At 38.8% G+C, this 18,808-nt stretch overlaps 1 protein-coding gene across 1 annotated transcript in view; it reads right to left on the bottom strand.

The window, feature by feature from the left end:
* The window catches only part of LOC124622414 (ufm1-specific protease 2), a 77,002-nt gene that overhangs the window by 15,752 nt on the left and 42,442 nt on the right, over positions 1–18,808 (bottom strand). The window contains exons 4-5 of the mRNA XM_047148104.1: positions 2,768–2,956; positions 2,603–2,696 (exon numbers count right to left, since the gene is read on the bottom strand). Coding sequence (XP_047004060.1) covers positions 2,603–2,696; positions 2,768–2,956 — 283 coding nt within the window. The remainder of the gene's footprint in view (positions 1–2,602; positions 2,697–2,767; positions 2,957–18,808) is intronic.

An 18,808-nucleotide genomic window follows, 5' to 3' on the forward strand; every position in this document is an offset into this window, starting at 1 on the left:
TAAGTGTCTACTGGCAAATGCATGACAGAGGTGCAGCTCTCAAGGAAGTTCTTTTGAAGGTATTACAACAATTCTATCCCTGGAATTGAAGTAACCTCCGCAAGTCTGTCAAATATAACAAGTGGCTAACTGTAAAACCAGTGCATCACAATGCTGCTGACAATGTTTGGGTTGCAGTGGTGTCATTGTCCTTAAAGAAATTTCATAACATTCTTTACAATCAACAGTGCTACGATTTCTGCATTCTTCTACTTGATTTAGGACTGGCACATTCCAACTACATCTCCAGGGACACTGCCTTAGTGAAGCACTGTCCATGAGGACAGGGAAATTTATGCATTCCAAATGAGGCTGGGTGCTATGTTGGTGGTAGCTGAGATACTGGTAAGGTCAATCCCTGCCAAATAATCCCTGGCTGAGGGGCCAGGTAAAGTGTGTCCTGCAATGACCTGTCATTCTCTTTCCTTTCTTTATCTGAAAGTGCCAATGAGTGAACTAAGTAACTTAGAATATCTGGCTATCCTTAGTTACTTCTTTCTTATCTTTATCTTTGTAGTGTAGGAAGATCTCTGAGGCATGAGGAAGCCAGTCTTTCCAAGAGAAGACAATCCTGATGACAAATCTTGGTCTTCCTGCGGCTGTGCGAAGGGCCAACTTCCCAACCATAGCCAAAGACGTTTAGCTAAAATACCCAGTAATAACCTCAGTTTTCAGATGGTTTTAATGGAATGTGACAATGGAACCAAAATGATTCCAATTGTAATTCAAACATTTTCCAGGCGGAGCAATGCACATAAGAATTTTCTTCCCATTACATCTAAGGCAGAGGTGATTTGTTTTGGCCTCGATGCACAATCAAACAATTTAGGAATCAGATAAACAACACACAAGTAACAAGTACACTCAATATTTAAATTAATGTCGTGTTGTCTTAAGGGGTGTTCCGATTTGTAACAATCTGTTGCTGAGTCAAGAATGCTTTATTATCAAGAAAATCATGTATTCTGTGAAGTGATATCTTGGTTAAAAGAATAATGAAAAGTTCAAATAAGTAATCTTATAATGGTCACCGATATTATTCATTACAAATCACTAACTAATATACACTTTTACCATTAATGAAAATAAGTACACTATGTTATCAAAAGTATCCGGACACCCTCAAAAACATGTGTTTTTCATATTAGGTGCATTATACTGCCAGCTACTGCCAGTTACTCCATATCAGTGACCTCAGTAGTCATTAGACATCATGAGAGAGCAGAATGGAGCGCTCCGTGGAATAGAGAGCTCCGTGGAACTCATGGACTTTGAACGTGGTCAGGTGTTTGGGTGTCGCTTGTGTCACGTGTATGTACGTGAGACTTACACACTCCTAAACATCCCTAGGTCCACTGTTTCTGATGTGATAGTGAAGTAGAAATGTGAAGGGACATGTACAGCACAAAAACGTAAAGGCCGACCTTGTCTTTTGACTGACAGAGACCGCCGACAGTTGAAGAGGGCCGTAATGTGTAACGGGCAGATATCTATCCAGATCATCACACAGGAATACCAAACTGCATCAGTATCCACTGCAAGTACTATGACAGTTAGGCAGGAGGTGAGAAAACTTGGATTTCATGGTCGAGTGGCTGCTCATGAGCCACACGTCATGTCAGTAAATGCCAAATGACCCCTTGCTCGGGTTAAGGAGTGTAAACATTGGACAACTGAACAGTGGAAAAATGTTGTGTGGAGTGCTGAATCATGGTACACAATGTGGCGATCCAATGCCCGGTGAACGTCATCGGCCAGCATGTAAATTCGGAGGTGGTGGTGTTATGGTGTTGTGGTGTTTTTCATGGAGGAGGCTTGCACTCCTTGTTGTACTGCATGACACTATCACAGCACAGGCCTACATTGATGTTTTAAGCACCTTCTTGCTTCCCACTGTTGAAGAGCAATTTGGGGATGGTGATTGCATCTTTCAACACGATCGAGCACTTGTTCATAAAGCACAGCCTGTAATGGAGTGGTTACACAATAACATTCCTGTAATGGACTGGCTTGCACAGAGTCCTGACCTGAATCCTATAGAACACCTTTGGGATGTTTTTGAATGCCGACTTCATGCCAGGCCTCACCAACCGACATCAATACCTCTCCTCAGTGCAGCACTCCGTGAAAAATGGGCTGCCATTCTCCCAGAAACCTTCCAGCACCTGATTGAATGTATGCCTGCAAGAGTGGAAGCTGTCATCAAGGCTAAGGGCAGGCCAACACCATACTGAATTCCAGCATTACCGAGAGAGGGCGCCATGAACTTGTAAATTATTTTCAGTCAGATGTCTGGATACTTTTGATCACATAGTGTATGTTCCTACTGTTTCCAATAAAAGAAGTGACTTCTTGCTGAAGGAAGATTAAGCCCATCGAGCCACGTAATAAAATCTCGCAATCGCTACTACTCCGTGTTGTATACTTGGTGCAGATAATTGGTTAATTGTTTTTACAATACAGTAGTTTATTATTTGATAAATAAGTAGTCTGTGGGAGAAACTGGTGTAAGAAAACTGTTTTAAGATGTTAAGTATTTTGATAATATGTCTCTCAAACTTACTTTTTACATACTGTATAATGGGAGCAGTACGGACTTGGGTTTCTGGTTTTACCTCTGCCATGGGGCGCTTCAACATTTCCAGTGTTACTGTTTCCTGAAAAGTTTTAAATAACAATGTATCATCTCTTACAGACACCAAATGGACAGAGCAAAAACTGAACTTACAGGCCATTTCTTGATGTTACTGTGCTTTGCTCCTTTAGCAGTTATTGTTTCACTATTTGCTGAATATATATGCTGAAGATCCCCAACTGTTGAACTGCTTGTCAACTCAGTTGTACCAGTAATAACCTGATCTCCTGACAGATAAAATCTTGCCTTTGAGTGGCTGAAAGCCAACATATCCGATGAGACCTGAAAGACAAAACGTAACGTGAGACCTGAAAGACAAATCGTAATGTAATAATGATCTATTTGCAGAAAAAGCACTGCAATGAACAGTAAGACATGTGAAGACACTTTTCATTTGAAGGTGAGGAGGCACAGCCATATGAACTCATATGGATTCCTCTTTAGCATACATCTGTGTACAATATACAGGATTCCCTTTCAGTTCAGTAAAAGTCTAAAACTATTTGCCTAGTTTGGATTCACTGATACCTTCATAATCTGCAATCAGGATATATATATATAAAGATGAGGTGACTTACCGAACAAAAGCGCTGGCAGGTCGATAGATACACAAACAAAAAACATACACACAAAATTCAAGCTTTCGCAACAAACTGTTCCCTCATCAGGAAAGAGGGAAGGAGAGGGGAAGACGAAAGGAAGTGGGTTTTAAGGGAGAGGGTAAGGAGTCATTCCAATCCCGGGAGCGGAAAGACTTACCTTAGGGGGAAAAAAGGACAGGTATACACTAGCACACACGCACATATCCATCCACACATACAGACACAAGCAGACATATATATATATATATATATATATATATATATATATATATATATATATATATATATATATATATATATATATATATCTAAAAAGAAAGATGATGAAACTTACCAAACAAAAGCGCTGGCAGGTCGATAGACACACAAACAAACACAAACATACACACAAAATTCTAGCTTTCGCAACCAATGGTTGCCTCGTCAGGAAAGAGGGAAGGAGAAGGAAAGACAAAAGGATATGGGTTTTAAGGGAGAGGGTAAGGAGTCATTCCAATCCCGGGAGCGGAAAGACTTACCTTAGGGGGAAAAAAGGACAGGTATACACTCGCACACACACACATATCCATCCACACATACACAGACATAAGCAGACCAGGGTTGTTTAATAGCTAAAAGGAACTGTTTGTGGACTGGAAACGGTGGATTTTATAGCAGCAAAGCGGAAAAAAAAAAAAAAAAAATTTTTTTTTTTTTTTTTTTTTTTTTTTTTTTTTTTTTTTTTTTTTGTTATGGTTTCGAAGTGATTTACGTATTATTACGTATTATTGAGTGTATATCGACGGGATAAAATTGTATACTGGATTACGGTAAAAAAGGAGAAGGTGAATAGAAAGTGAAACTGCTGGCAAAAACAGAAGGAGGAAATAAGACGACAGAAAAGACTTCGAAATGTAACAGTGACAATAACAATAACGATAACAATAACAAACGTGATTGTTGGCTTCAAATTAATGATATGAATATAATAGAGAGAAACATTCCACGTGGGAAAAATATATCTAAAAAGAAAGATGATGAAACTTACCAGACAAAAGCGCTGGCAGGTCGATAGACACACAAACAAACACAAACATACACACAAAATTCTAGCTTTCGCAACCAATGGTTGCCTCGTCAGGAAAGAGGGAAGGAGAAGGAAAGACAAAAGGATATGGGTTTTAAGGGAGAGGGTAAGGAGTCATTCCAATCCCGGGAGCGGAAAGACTTACCTTAGGGGGAAAAAAGGACAGGTATACACTCGCACACACACACATATCCATCCACACATACACAGACATAGGTCTGCTTATGTCTGTGTATGTGTGGATGGATATGTGTGTGTGTGCGAGTGTATACCTGTCCTTTTTTCCCCCTAAGGTAAGTCTTTCCGCTCCCGGGATTGGAATGACTCCTTACCCTCTCCCTTAAAACCCATATCCTTTTGTCTTTCCTTCTCCTTCCCTCTTTCCTGACGAGGCAACCATTGGTTGCGAAAGCTAGAATTTTGTGTGTATGTTTGTGTTTGTTTGTGTGTCTATCGACCTGCCAGCGCTTTTGTCTGGTAAGTTTCATCATCTTTCTTTTTAGATATATTTTTCCCACGTGGAATGTTTCTCTCTATTATATTTATATATATATATATATATATATATCCTCCACCAAGTTAAAAATTTCATCCAAATGCATTTCATTTTCTCCTCCTTTGTTCTGTATGTCACTTTCCTCAAAACTGACCTGTGCCTTTCTGGTGATCAACATTAAATAACCAACAACAGACATATCTTCCTTATCAATAAGTGGCACACCAAAATGTTGATCTTCTGCATGTGTGTGCTAACTGATGCAATTGTGTAGTGACAGGCAAACCAGTCTGCTGAAGGTCTCACGAATGCTTTCATGTGTAGCATTAATTATGGCTCTGCCAGGAACCTAGGCATAAAACCTGCCTCATGCATCATTTCAGCATTAATACTCTATATATCTATGGCTACCAAGTTGTTTTTAACAAAATTCAGAACATTTTCAAAATAACACATAAAAATCCAGGACAAATGAGTAAAAATCAAGTTGCAATATAATAACTGTCAATGCACGCTCAATAATATATTTTCACAATCTACCATACCACTGACGAGTGTTAACAACAGTACCGCATATGCAATTTGGATGTGAATATAAATGCAAATTTCACCGGTACTTGAGTAACAGTTTTTAATGATGTGTATTTGCTTTGGAAGTTTATTTTCATTCAGTTTTAAATTGGAGAAGCCCATACAAGAGAGTATAACAAATGTGGTTTTTATCACTGGCAGAACTTTCACGGTTTCCAACTTGAGTCAGTTGTTCCACAAATCTTTAATTACTAAAAACATTCTTTCGATAGATGCATTAGAACCTGGAGTAGCTAGTGAAAATTCAACCAAGCTTCTAACACGTTTTACACACACTCGCTGACTGTGAAAATAAGTAAAAATTTCCTGCCATTTATCACTGCCACAAACATTTGATTTCATATTCCAGTCCACAAACTTACATTCACTGTATTTATTTACTTACACAACAGAACTTGCTGGATAGTTCTCCCTCAGCCGTAGCATAGTTCATGACACTAGATTTTTTGAACTATACATTACATGAACACAGATGTTTTATTCTGAGCAATCTTCCAGAAATAGTTAACATCATTCACTCATGTATCCAATTTTGGTGTCATAGAAATCTATTATGATATCATTAAACTGATAAAGTATCTTTAGCCTCTAACTTTCCAACTCATAACTACTGTTTTACTGGAGATGGCAAAAATCTTTTGGATTTTCTGATTTCTAATTTGTTGAGCAACATATTTACTTTGTCTGCAATGTCAATTGTTGTTACATTTTTTCCTTCAATGCACAGAACACTGTTGGAGAAAATACTTAACTAGTGTGAAAGGAACTTTGAGGGTGATGATGGAGAGCAGATTTTTGAAAAAAATTCTTCAGAGTGATAACTTGTCAAGGGACTGATAGTATGATTCTAATGCTTGAAAAATGTCAATGACTCTTTTAACAGCTAGTAGGGGAGATAATCATCTAGTTTTACGGTAAGCTTACATTTTTTTTGTATTCTGTTTCAGCAACTCACAGAATACTTTTAGTTTTTTAGTATGTGCAGCATAAACATGGAAATGTTGATAGATTTTGCCTTATGCCAGTGTGTAAGACACCTGCACCAGTTTGGACAGCAATGTACAAAATATGAGCAGGACATCCTACATCTATTAAATTATTTTCACTCTTTTCTTGTTACTTAAAATGATAATGTGTTTACCTTTCCTTTCAGCTGAAATCACTATAACTTTTTTTTTTAAGTTTAACTTTTCTAACATCTCTAAGACACATGAAATCAAGTGCTCTGCACTGTCAACACCAAAGTTCAGCAATTCCAAAACCTTCACTACAATGTCTTTATCTGGATGGTAAAACTTAACCAATAAAGAACTTGAAATCTATGTGGCTGGAAGAATCTTTCATCACTGAAATAAACTGCACTTCTTTCACTTCCATCATTGTTTGTTCCACAAAAAACAGTGCAATCACATTTGTGACAGTTAATTTGGCTTTTGTCAGTGAGCACAAGAACTTCTTGTTGAACAGTTTTTTAATTATGTCAGTGGTGCAATCCATGACCTTGTAACTCTGGCTGTGCATCACTGTGTGGTTTGTAAATGTGGGTTTTTGTGCCAAAAGTCGCCTACCCACGTCTGAAACTACCTTGAGCGATAAGCAGTTATCAATTTTTCATCTTGAAGAGTTAACATGAGGCATAGTGTTCTGTTTGTTGGGCTTTATATAGGTTATCATGTTGGTGCATCCTCCACGTTCCAATGCCAAATTTAGCATTACAAACTGTACACTCAGCATTCCCACCATGTCCTTTAATAATAATTCTTGGAGTATCTTCCTTTTTAAGAATTTATGTAGTTAACTGGCTACAGCTATGTCATATATTTATAGAAAAGCATTTTTATCTGCCAATCAACCATATAAATAATAAGTATTCGAGTGGATTCAGTTGTTTCAACCATCAACTGGAAGGAAAAAACATTATAACATTTGTTAATTTAAAAATGCATATTTCTTATAGGAGACACTTTCATACACAAAATTTAGCAATGGCAAAATGTAAAATGTAACATAACCAGATTTTGAGGAACTTCTATAAAAATCTTTCTTTTTAGCCTGCACTTATTTTTTCCCACAAACAACATGTGCAATATTAAGATGTTTATCAGAGACACTGCCACAAGCACTAGACATGTCACACTGCCAGATAAACATTGAAATCAGAACACATGAAACTGTTTACAAGATAGTGGTACCATTGAGCTTCCAAAAGAATTGCTATATTCTATCAAACTTGATAATTAATACAGTTTAGTTTTTTCATGCGAATGAAGCTTAATGCCAATGTTCCAAAACTTCAGATGAACAAAGGATTATTTCAGGCATGTGATTAGTTCACTAAGAAAACAAAAGTTGCACTATATGAGACAAAGATCCAAGACATTTCAGCTGTCCCCAAAGAGGTTCACTGGGACATTGTTAAAAATCAGGACTTTCCAAGAAGAATCAGGATGAATGAGCACCCCTTCTATACCTATCTCATGACAGATATGTATTACACCTTCAAGGACAAATTACTTATGAAAAGCAGCCATTTTGTCTACCAACTTGTTTTTCTGTCACTTCAGTGACATAACAGCAAATATTTGATATCTGGGCCAAACCTTCAGAATTTAGAACCTGTTGTTGGAAATTCTGCAGCATTTATTGTGCAGTATTCTATGAGGGGATGGCCACCACCAGTTGTTCACTCATACAAAAAGGAACCATCAAACTGCCCCCAATGATGGAATAATGACTGAGGATTTAAGGCACTCTATGTCAAAGCTTAACTAGTGTCCTTGTTAAAACAGGTACAAAACACAAAATACTAATCAGTACAACAAAAACCCAGTCCAAACTTGTGAATTTTCCTTGAGCGATAAGCAGTTATCAATTTTTCATCTTGAAGAGTTAACATGAGGCATAGTGTTCTGTTTGTTGGGCTTTATATAGGTTATCATGTTGGTGCATCCTCCACGTTCCAATGCCAAATTTAGCATTACAAACTGTACACTCAGCATTCCCACCATGTCCTTTAATAATAATTCTTGGAGTACCTTCCTTTTTAACAATTTTCCTTACTTTTATTCACTCGATCACTGGTTTTGGGCCGAGGCCCATTTTCAAATCATCATAACGTATTCAAAAATAATGGAATTCCAAAGAAATGGAAACTTTGTTAAAAATTGGCAACAATCAATTACAGTGCATGCATCTTCAAAAATCCTGTTTCTGAGTATGTTAGGATGATTTGAAAATGGGTCCTGCAATCTTGTTGAATGAATAAAAAAAAGTGAAATTTTCAACTTTGGCCTGGTTTTTCCTTGTACTGATTAACAGAAGTTGCCCGAAGTTTGTTACAAAATCACAAGTCCATCAAAATCACACTCACTTTTCCCCATTCTCTCCCCCATTGATTCAGACATTTAAATTATCACTCAATCAGTTATAGTCCTAAAATATTCTCAAAATAGCTGAGTAAATCATGAAAAAGCTAAATAAAAATTCAGCAAACTGTGACTGGGTGAACTATAAGGTGTGATTGGAAAGTTTTAAGACTGGATCCGCTACTGCTTACTGGTTTGGCGGGCAGGTACACAGAGGGTGGGGAGTGAGTCATTGCCTTGTCTTTGAACATCCTCTGACAGGAAACTGCATTTTCTTTATTCAGTTCATTGTGGCAGCTGGTTGAGTGCGAGCCTGTTGGGGCTTGTTGCCGGATTGTCTGTTAGGGCTTGTTGCCGGATTCTGTCTGCATGAAAATGGACGAAAAAACGGAGCAATGAGTTTGTGTGAAATTTTGTTTTAAAACCGGGAAATCAGCTTCTGAGACTTACGAACTATTAAAAACAGCTTTTGCAGGTAATTGTATGAGTCAGTCAAAATGTTTTTGTCTGGTTCAACAGATTTAAAAATGGGTGCGAATCATTTGAATATGAACCACGGTCCAGCCATTCTTCCACCTCAAAAACGAACGAAAATAATGTGAAAGTTCGCAACTTAGTGTGCTCTGATCACAGACTTACAATTAGGGAGATTGCTGATGAACTCAGTTTAAGTTTCTATGCAGTTCAGTCAATTTTAATTGAAGATCTGAACATGTGTCAGTGTCTGCAAAATTCATTCCAAAAGTGTTGTCAAGTGACCAGAGACAAGGCCGACTTGAAGTGTGCCAAGAACTGATTAATTGGACTAAAAATGACCCAGATTTGTTAAATAGGGTAATTACAGATGATGAATCATAGGTATATGGATATGATCCTGAAACCAAAGTGCAGTCTTCGCAGTGGAAGACTCCAGGTTCACCACGACAGAGAAAAGCATGGCAAAGTCGGTTGAAGGTGAAGACAATGTTGGTGACTTTTTTGATTCTACCGGTACTGTGCATCATGAATTACCCCTAAGGAACAGACTATTAACCAGGAATACTACAAATGTGTCCTTGAGCGTCTGTGTGAAAAGGTGCAGAAGAAAAGGCCTGCACTGTAGAAAGACAGGAGTTGGGTGCTACACCATGACAATGCTCCAGCTCATCATGCCTTTTCCATCGTTGAATTTTTGACCAAATTCAAAATTCCTGTGCTTCCACAATCACCATATTCCCCTGATTTGGCCCCTGTGGACCTATACCTGTTTTCTAAACAGAAATTTTCACTGAAAGGGAAGTGATTTGACTCGATTGAAGACATCCAAGAAAATACGAAGAGTGCCCTTAACACACTCCAGGATAAAAAATTCCAGTTATGTTTCCAAAAGTGGAAACACCGTTGGAGTTGGTGTGTTCAGTCAGAAGGGGACTATATTGAAGGAGATGCATCACAGTAGCATGCAAGTTCCACCATTGCATAATTACAAGCCCATTCTTAAAACTTTCCAATCACACCTCGTTTATCCATATTCATACCAAAAAGCTGTTAACTAAATAAAGGTCAATCCAGATGGACATGTACCTTACCTGGACAAGACTGATACAACAGGAACACAGCAGGTGTCACAAAGATTGCCCACTAATTATTGACTAATCTCATTAACCGTATTTTTCTTTTTTTCCAATCTAGGTGGTTAAGCCAAGAATCTGTGCCTATGACACACAATATTGAACCACTGCACCTCACAGAGACAACTAGTCAGTTGTCTGTGTGTGTGTGTGTGTGTGTGTGTGTGTGTGTGTGTGTGCGCGCGCGCGAGATACATGTCTGCCTTAGATTTTACATGGTTTATTTACTGTTGACTAAGCCTTATGGCTATGCCATAGCATTTATATGGCTCATTTTACTGTTGATTAAGCTTTATGACTTCATTTCTCTTTTTACACAATATGTAACATTTATTTTATATTTCCATTACATGGAATTTTGATGTTTCTTTTTGCTGCACATATGATGGCCACTTACTGGTTGTAATGTATCCTACATTTAGGTGTTATTACTTCTTCTGATGAAGACAGATTTATACCTGTTGAAATCTAGGTAAAAGTTTGAATAAATTTTTGATGTGAAACTGGTTGGCTGTATGACTTCCACTGTACACTCTAGATATTCCTTCCACCTTTCCCTCTTTCGCTTGGGACTGGTTTTTCACCTAAGCTCTTGATATTCATACAGCTGTTTCTCTTTTCTCCAAAGGCCTCTTTAATTTTCCTGTAGGCAGTGTCTGTCTTTCTCCTAGTGATGTATGCTTCTAAATACTTTCATTTTTCCTCTTGCCATTCCTGCTTAGCCTTTTTGTACTTCCTGTCACTCATTTTTTAAAACATTTGTAGACCCTTTTGCCAGCTTAGTTTTTATATTTTCTCCTTTCATCAATTAAATTCAATATCTCCTGTGTCATCCAAGGATTTCTGCTAGGCCTTGTCTTTTTACCTGTTTGATCCTCTGTTGCCTTCACTATTTCATCTCTCAAAGCTACCCATTTGTCTTTCACTGCATTCATTTCCATGTTCTTATCAATCATTACCTAATGCCCCCTCTGAAGCTATCAACAACTTTCGGTTCTTTGAACTTATCCTGGTGCCATCATCTTGTTTTCCCACTTTTTTGTGGTTTCTTCAGCTTTACAAGAGTTCATTATCAAAACATTGTGATCAAAGTCCGCGTCTGCCCTGGAAATGGCTTACAATTTGAAGTCTGGTTCCAAAATCTCTCTCTTACCATTACACAATCAATCACAAGCCTTTCAGGGTCTCTCCCATGAGTTCAACCTTCTTTCATGATTCCTAAACCAAGTGTTAGCAATGATTAAATTATGCTCTGTGCAAAATTCTACCAGATTGCTTCCCCTTTCATTCCTTTCCCCCAATCCAGAATCACCCAATATTTTTCCTTGTCTTGCTTCTCCTACTATTAAATCCAGTCCCTCATCACTATTAAATTTTCGCCTTCCTTAACTACCTGAATAATTTTTTACCTCTTCACATATTTCTTCAATCTCTTCCTCTGTGGAGCTAGTTGGCATACAAACTTGTACTACTGCGGTGGGTGTGGGATTCGTATCTATCTTGGCTATAACAACACATTCACTATGCCTCTCGTAGTAGCTTACCTGCATTCCTATTTTTTATTCATTACTAAACCTACTCCTCCTGTATTACCCTTCTTTGATTTTGTATTTATAACCCTGTACTCATCTGACCAAAAGTCCTCTTCCTCCTCCCACCAAACTTTACTAATTACCAAGATATCTAACTTTAACCTATGAATTTCCTTTTTAAATTTTCTAACCTACCTACCTGATTAAGGGATCTAACATTCCATGCTCCAATCCACAGAATGCCAGTTTTGTTTCTCCTGATGATAACATCCTCCTGAGTAGTCTCCATGCAGAGATACAAATAGAGGATTGTTTTAACTCTGGAATATTTTACCCATGAGGATGCCATCACCATTTAACTATACAGTAGAGCTGCTTGCCCTTGGCAAAAGTTATGGCTGTAGTTTCCCTTTGCTTTCAGCCATTTACAGTGCCAAGCACAGCACAGAAAGGCCATTTTGGTTGATGTTACAAGGCCAGATCAGTCAATCATCCAGAACATTGCCCCTACAACTACTGAAAACACTGCTGCCCCTCTTCAGGAACCACACGTTTGCACCATCTCTCAACAAATATCATTCCACTGTGGTTGCACCTATGGTATGGCTATCTATATTGCTGAGGCATGCACACCTCTTCAGCAACGGCAAGGTTCATGGTTCATGGGGGAAAAAGGGGGGGGGGGTGTGTGTGTGTACCAGGTGTCTGTCAGTTCTGCACTCATGACTGATATTGCTGATTACTGCCATCACTGTACTATGGACTCCTTTTACAATGGAAAACCCAGGAGAGCTGGCCCAATTTAATCCCTGCACCACTGCAAAGATGAGTGAAATAAGCGTTTATGTCCAAGGTGCAGAGATAAACAGCTGAGGTTATTAAAATTGAACAAAGCTCCAAGGTCTGATGGAATCCCTATCAGATTCTACACTGGATCTGTGGCTCATTTAGCCTCTTTGTTAGTTATAATCTAGTGCAGATCCCAAGATGGGAAGTAGAAATGATTCACAAAACTACCTTTTCACATGACACACTGAAAGCTTTGGTTCAAGGAAGTCAAGTAGATGTGGTATTATTTGATTTCTGAAAAGCATGTGGCTCTGTACCACACTTATACTTATCAAAAGTATGATCATAAGGGATATCAAGTGAATGTGTGATTGGATTCAGAATTTTTTTTGGTAGGGAGGAGGCAGCAAGTTATCATGGATGGAGTCATCCACAGATGCAGAAGTAAATTCGGGTGTCCCCCATGGTAATGTGCTGGGACCCTTGCTGTTCACATTGTTTATTAATAACTTTGAGGACAATATTCAAAGTAATGTCAGACTTTTTGAGATGATGCAATTACATATACTGAATTATTGCCTGAAAGAAGCTGCATAAGTAGTCAGTCAAAACTTGATAAGGTTCCAAACTGATGCAAAGATTGGCAACTTGCTTCAAAATTTTCAGAAATATTAAACTGTTAACAACACAAAACAAGAAAACTGATATTCTATGACTATGATATCAATGAGTCACAGTTGAAATTGATTAACTCATCCAAATACGGGGGCTTAACGCTTTTAAGGATATGAAACTGAATGAACACATAGCTTCAGTCACGGGTAAAGCAGGCAGTAGACTTCGGTTTATTTGTAGACTATTGGGAAAATGCAATCAGTCTACAAAGGAGGTTGCTTACAAATCACTTGTGCAATCCATTCTAGAATATTGTTCAAGTGAGTGAACCCATACCAAATAGCACAAACAGGGGATACTGAATGGATACAGAGAAGGGCAGCATAAATGGCATGAATGGTCACAGGTTTGTTTGATTCTTGGGAGAGTGTCACAGAGATCCTGAAGAAACTGAAAGTCAAACTCTTGAATATAGATGAATTATTTTGAGAAAGCCTACTTACAAAGTTTCAAGAACGGGCTTTAACTGATGATTCTAGGAATATACTACAAACCCCTACATATTACTCCTGTAGGAATCATGAGGACAAAATTAGATTAATTACAGCACACATGGAGGCATTTAAATAACCATTCTTCCTGTGCTCCATATGTGAATGGAATGGAAAAAACCCTAAAAACTGGTACAATGGGACATAACCTCTGGCATGCAGTTTTCACAGTGATTTGCAGAGTACAGATATAGATGTATATTATTTGATAACAACCTCAATTGGCACTTGTTATATCTCTCTGCTTACGATTCAAACTGAATCCTCTTTGCTCTTGGCCTGTTGTGGTGAAGGTTTAAACTTTGTATCTCACTGCTTAGATTGCTTTGGGCTTATCCTTGCTATGTCTGGTCCACCGCCAGTCAGCCATATTTAGCTCAGCTACCACTTGGTGTTGTGTTCCACCTTGCAGCTTCACCCATTTGTCTCCTGGGTTCTGCCATGCGTACCGATATCCAGTTACTTGAGGATATAGCAGAAATGATCCAATTTATTATACTACAGATTCCATATTATCAGGGCACGGCAAGAATGACTAAAGTGCGCGTCATTTATGTTGGCGGCCGAGTTTAGGTTGGTTCTGCGCATCTGACGTCACTAAATACAGTCAGCCAATGAACTATGAACGACGTTGCCAGATCTCGACTGCAGAGCAGAGCATGGACGAGTGTCTTCAGTTTTAGAAACGTTCAGTCATAAATAAAGTAATAGAACAAAAGCAATGTCTTGATAGCAGACTTTGTTTTATAGAAAGTTTGGAAAAATCCATTCTTTATACCAATTGCTTCATATTCTATTAATTAATTAAACCAAACAAGCAATAAGACGCCTAATTCAGGCGATAGCAAGGAAAGGTGTTTGTATCAATTTCACGAACCGCTTTTTCTCAATAAAGAACAACGGTAATTGTTTATTTCCTACTGCACTTCGACGAAGTGCGAGTAATTCATAGGCATACCAACAGTGTTTGTCAGAATTTTGCGTGCCCTGTGAGAGACCTTTTGGAGGTATATTGCAGGATGAGCTGCACTAGCGTAACGGTTAAGGCGTTGGGTTAGTAAGCGAAAGGTAAAGAGTTCTAACCTTGAGTGATGCTAAACATTTTATTTATTTAAAAACAATATCGAAGTGACTTACTTCACGAATTTTATTCGTTTGAATGCAATTTTTTGAAATTTCTAGTGCTTTGTCTCTTCATTAACCCTTTCGCTGCTGCAGTCACGTGCTCCCCGCATGCCGCGCTGTGCGCGATTTGGTCATCACTGCACTGCTCGCCTGTGCAGACACATGGCGTTCCCATTGCTTTGACACACTTATTCGGTTTCACAAAAACTATTTGGCCCAAAAATTAGATTTTTACACATCATCTTGACAATACCTTCCCCCCATAAATGACTTAATTTTGTTTCGATGTTCAACCCAGTTATTGTACAGCATTAAATGTAGTAACCCATTGTACGAAATTTTGAAGAGTTTGCAGAGGTAAAAGTCCATAGCGTATACTTTCCGTATGGTCGATTTTAGTTGCCAGAATGTTGAGAATGAAATGTGGACAAGGTACCTAAACTTTATATAAAATTTACTGTATAACAATATCTCATTTAATTTAAGTACCACATAGGTGTTGTATGTAATATTGAGAAATATTCCGTCTTTCGCGACTGTAATAAAAGTTTTATTTACACCGGGCGCGTTTGGCTTTATTTTAAAGCACTTCAATCAATGAAAGGTATGGCACATACACAATGGTACTCATGTTCTCTTTCTTGTTTTTGTTCCACAGTCGCAGTTTTACCAATGATATTGAAATATATTCCTCTTCTGCAACTGTAATAAGCGACTTATTTAGACCAGACGCGTTTCTCTCTTTTGACGCATCTTCAGTGGACAGTATTTTGTCTCCTCCATTGCCAAGTCACCTTTCGTAGTTTTGTGTTGCGGTAACACAACATTCAACGTTTGTGTTGGCTGATCAGTGTTTTAGCAAATAAATGATGTTTGTGTGTGCCACACACAAAAAATATATTTGACATAGCTCAGAGCACTTCACTGATAGACGGTATATTCAAGTCCTAATGTTTTTGTAAGTCCACAGTTTTGTTTAATGTATTTTGTCTACTTCCTTTTGATTGATTGAAGTGCTTTAAAATAAAGCCAAACGTGTCCGGTGTAAGTAAAACTTTTGTTACAGTCGCGAAAGACGGAATATTTCTCAATATTACATACGATACCTATGTCGTACTTAAATTAAATGAGATATTGTTATACAGTAAATTTTATATGAAATTTAGGTATCTTGTCCACATTTCATTCTCAACATTGTGGCAACTAAAATCGACCATACGGAAAGATTACCTCTGCAAACTCTTCAAAATTTCGTGCAATGGATTAGTATATTTAATGCTGCATAATAACTGCGTTGAACATCGAAACAAAATTAAGTCATTTATGGGGGGAAGGTATCAGTCAAGAAGATATGTAAAAATCTAATTTTTGGGCCAAATAGTTTTTGTGAAATCGAATGATAAGAGTGTCAAAGCCGTCGGAACACCATGTGTCAGCACAGGCGAGCAGTGCAGTGACAAAATCGGGCACAGCGTGGAATGCGGGGAGCACGTCTCTGTAGCAGCGAAAGGGTTAATGCGGCCGTGGTGGCTTTACTTCATGAACTGCGCGCTCCCCCCTAAACGTAAGCTTGCGGACTATGCTATACTATGGCGCTGCTTCTATTGGCGCGTTCGTCATGTGCAACTGGCAACGCAGCAATCTCCCGCGTCTGGGCGGGCATGCGCGAGCCGCCAAGATAAAAGAATTGAACTATAGTAATATGTCAGACCTGAGTAGTTATTAGATTTCCATCTTCACTGTTCCTTGAGCAATGAAGAATAGTCATACTTCAGGCAATCTTGCACTGTCTCTCTTTCTCCTTTTTCAACTGAGACCATGACTTGCATGTTACACTATGGCACTAGAACATACTTACATACGTACGTGTGTGTGTGTGTGTGTGTGTGTGTGTGTGTGTGTGTTTTATTTCTCTCTGCACATGGTCCAAAGTTAAATGAAATAATGAAACCAATACAATATATATTTAATTTTTATGTGACCGACCATTGGACACTTATCACTAAGTCATCAAAGTATGTGGCGATACATCTCTTTATTCATTATAGTTTCATCCACTACAAGATTTTATAACGTCATCACAGAAAATAGAAACACGTATTGCATGCAAGGATAAGGCAGTACTGACACAGTGACAAAAACAATTGGGAAACAGTAGCAGCAAAAACACAAAGTGAATGGCTGTCATCATCTTGTGTGTGTATTTGCTGCTTTCTCTAAAACTCTGTTCTGAAAGTTTTGCCTTCACACTCGTGCTTTCTCTTGAATTTTTTCTTCCTCTTCCTTTATTCTCTTATCACTTTGTTATTTCCTTATTTTTATGTAACTGAGAACAGAGCTAAAACATACTGTCAATATATCATGCAGATCCAATGACTTAACCAGCAGTACAACCAAGGAGAAAATAAACTACAGATTCATGTGGGGAATGCTTTTAATTGCAATCATCAATATCAACTTGCTGCAGTCAGAGAATGATCCACCTGGTGAAATTTTGTGCTTCATTGTGACTTTTCTATTTAAAAAAAGTCCAGTCAATTTCATTTATGATGAAATAAATCTCGGGTTTTTCAAGGAAGAAGCCTTGGAGTCGGCGCATCTAAAACCTACTTGTTTCTCCAGATACCTGGACAACACGTTTGTCATTTGGCCACATGTAAGAGACAAGCTGACGGAATTTCTTGCACATCTCAACTCAAGACATGAGAATATCAAGTTCACCATAGAGGTAGAATCGGATGGGATGCTCGCCTTCTTGGACGTTTTCGTCAAAAGATGAGATGATGGCAGATTGGGGCACAGCATGTATAGAAAGAAAACTCACACCAACATATACCTAAATGCGGATAGCTGCCACCACCCAGCTCAGAAGAACAACACGCTAAAAACTCGTGTACACAGAGCTCACGCCCTCTCTAACGAGGACAGTCTCCAACAAGAATTGCCTGTGTTTCTCAGGAACGGTTATAAGGAAAGGGAAGTCTGGAATGCTCTACATCCGACACTCTCAACACAACTGGCGAAAACTAATGAAGAACCTAAGGAAAACATGGCCATGGCATTCATTCCGTTTTGTGGGGCCTTATCAGGAAAAGTTGGATACATTTTACGCAAATATCAAGTAAGAACCGTCTTCTGCCCTCCAACTAAAACCAGAGCACTTTTTGGCAGTGTTAAGGACAACCTTGATTTATGTAAATCAGGGGTTTACAAAATACCACGCCAATGTGGTAAGGAATACATAGGTCAGACAATTCGCACCATTGAAGACCGATGTCATGAACACCAACAGTACACGAGATTGCAGCAGCCTAATAAGTCTGCAATCACCGAGCATTGCCTGTCAGAACGTCACGGCATGGATCATGACAAAACCGAGGTCCTAACACAGACTTCGAAATATCGGGACTGTATCATCAAACAAGCTATAGAGATCAGAGTAAGAAAACCTGAACTAAATCATGACAGCGGCTATTCCCTTAAGCAAGCCTGGGAACCAGCCATTACCCGGATTAAGGAGAAGACAGAAATATCCCAGAATGTGCTGACTTCGAGGGCATGGGAAGGAACCTCTGAATGGCCACCGGCAGGATGCAGACCTACGAGGGAACACCCAGACGCTGGGCCATAAGCCTGTCGTCGAACTATGGCCAGAGGGCCAAGAGAGCACCCGCGGCACGGACGGCGGTGGGACCGGGGGGAAGGGGGGGGGGGGGAGGGGAGATGACATATACCTCATGCCTGCCATCCCTTGGTGGTGCATCAGCACACCTAATGATGGCAACAAGGTCG

The sequence above is a fragment of the Schistocerca americana genome, chromosome 7 (genome assembly GCF_021461395.2).
Source record: "Schistocerca americana isolate TAMUIC-IGC-003095 chromosome 7, iqSchAmer2.1, whole genome shotgun sequence".
NCBI lineage: Eukaryota > Metazoa > Arthropoda > Insecta > Orthoptera > Acrididae > Schistocerca > Schistocerca americana.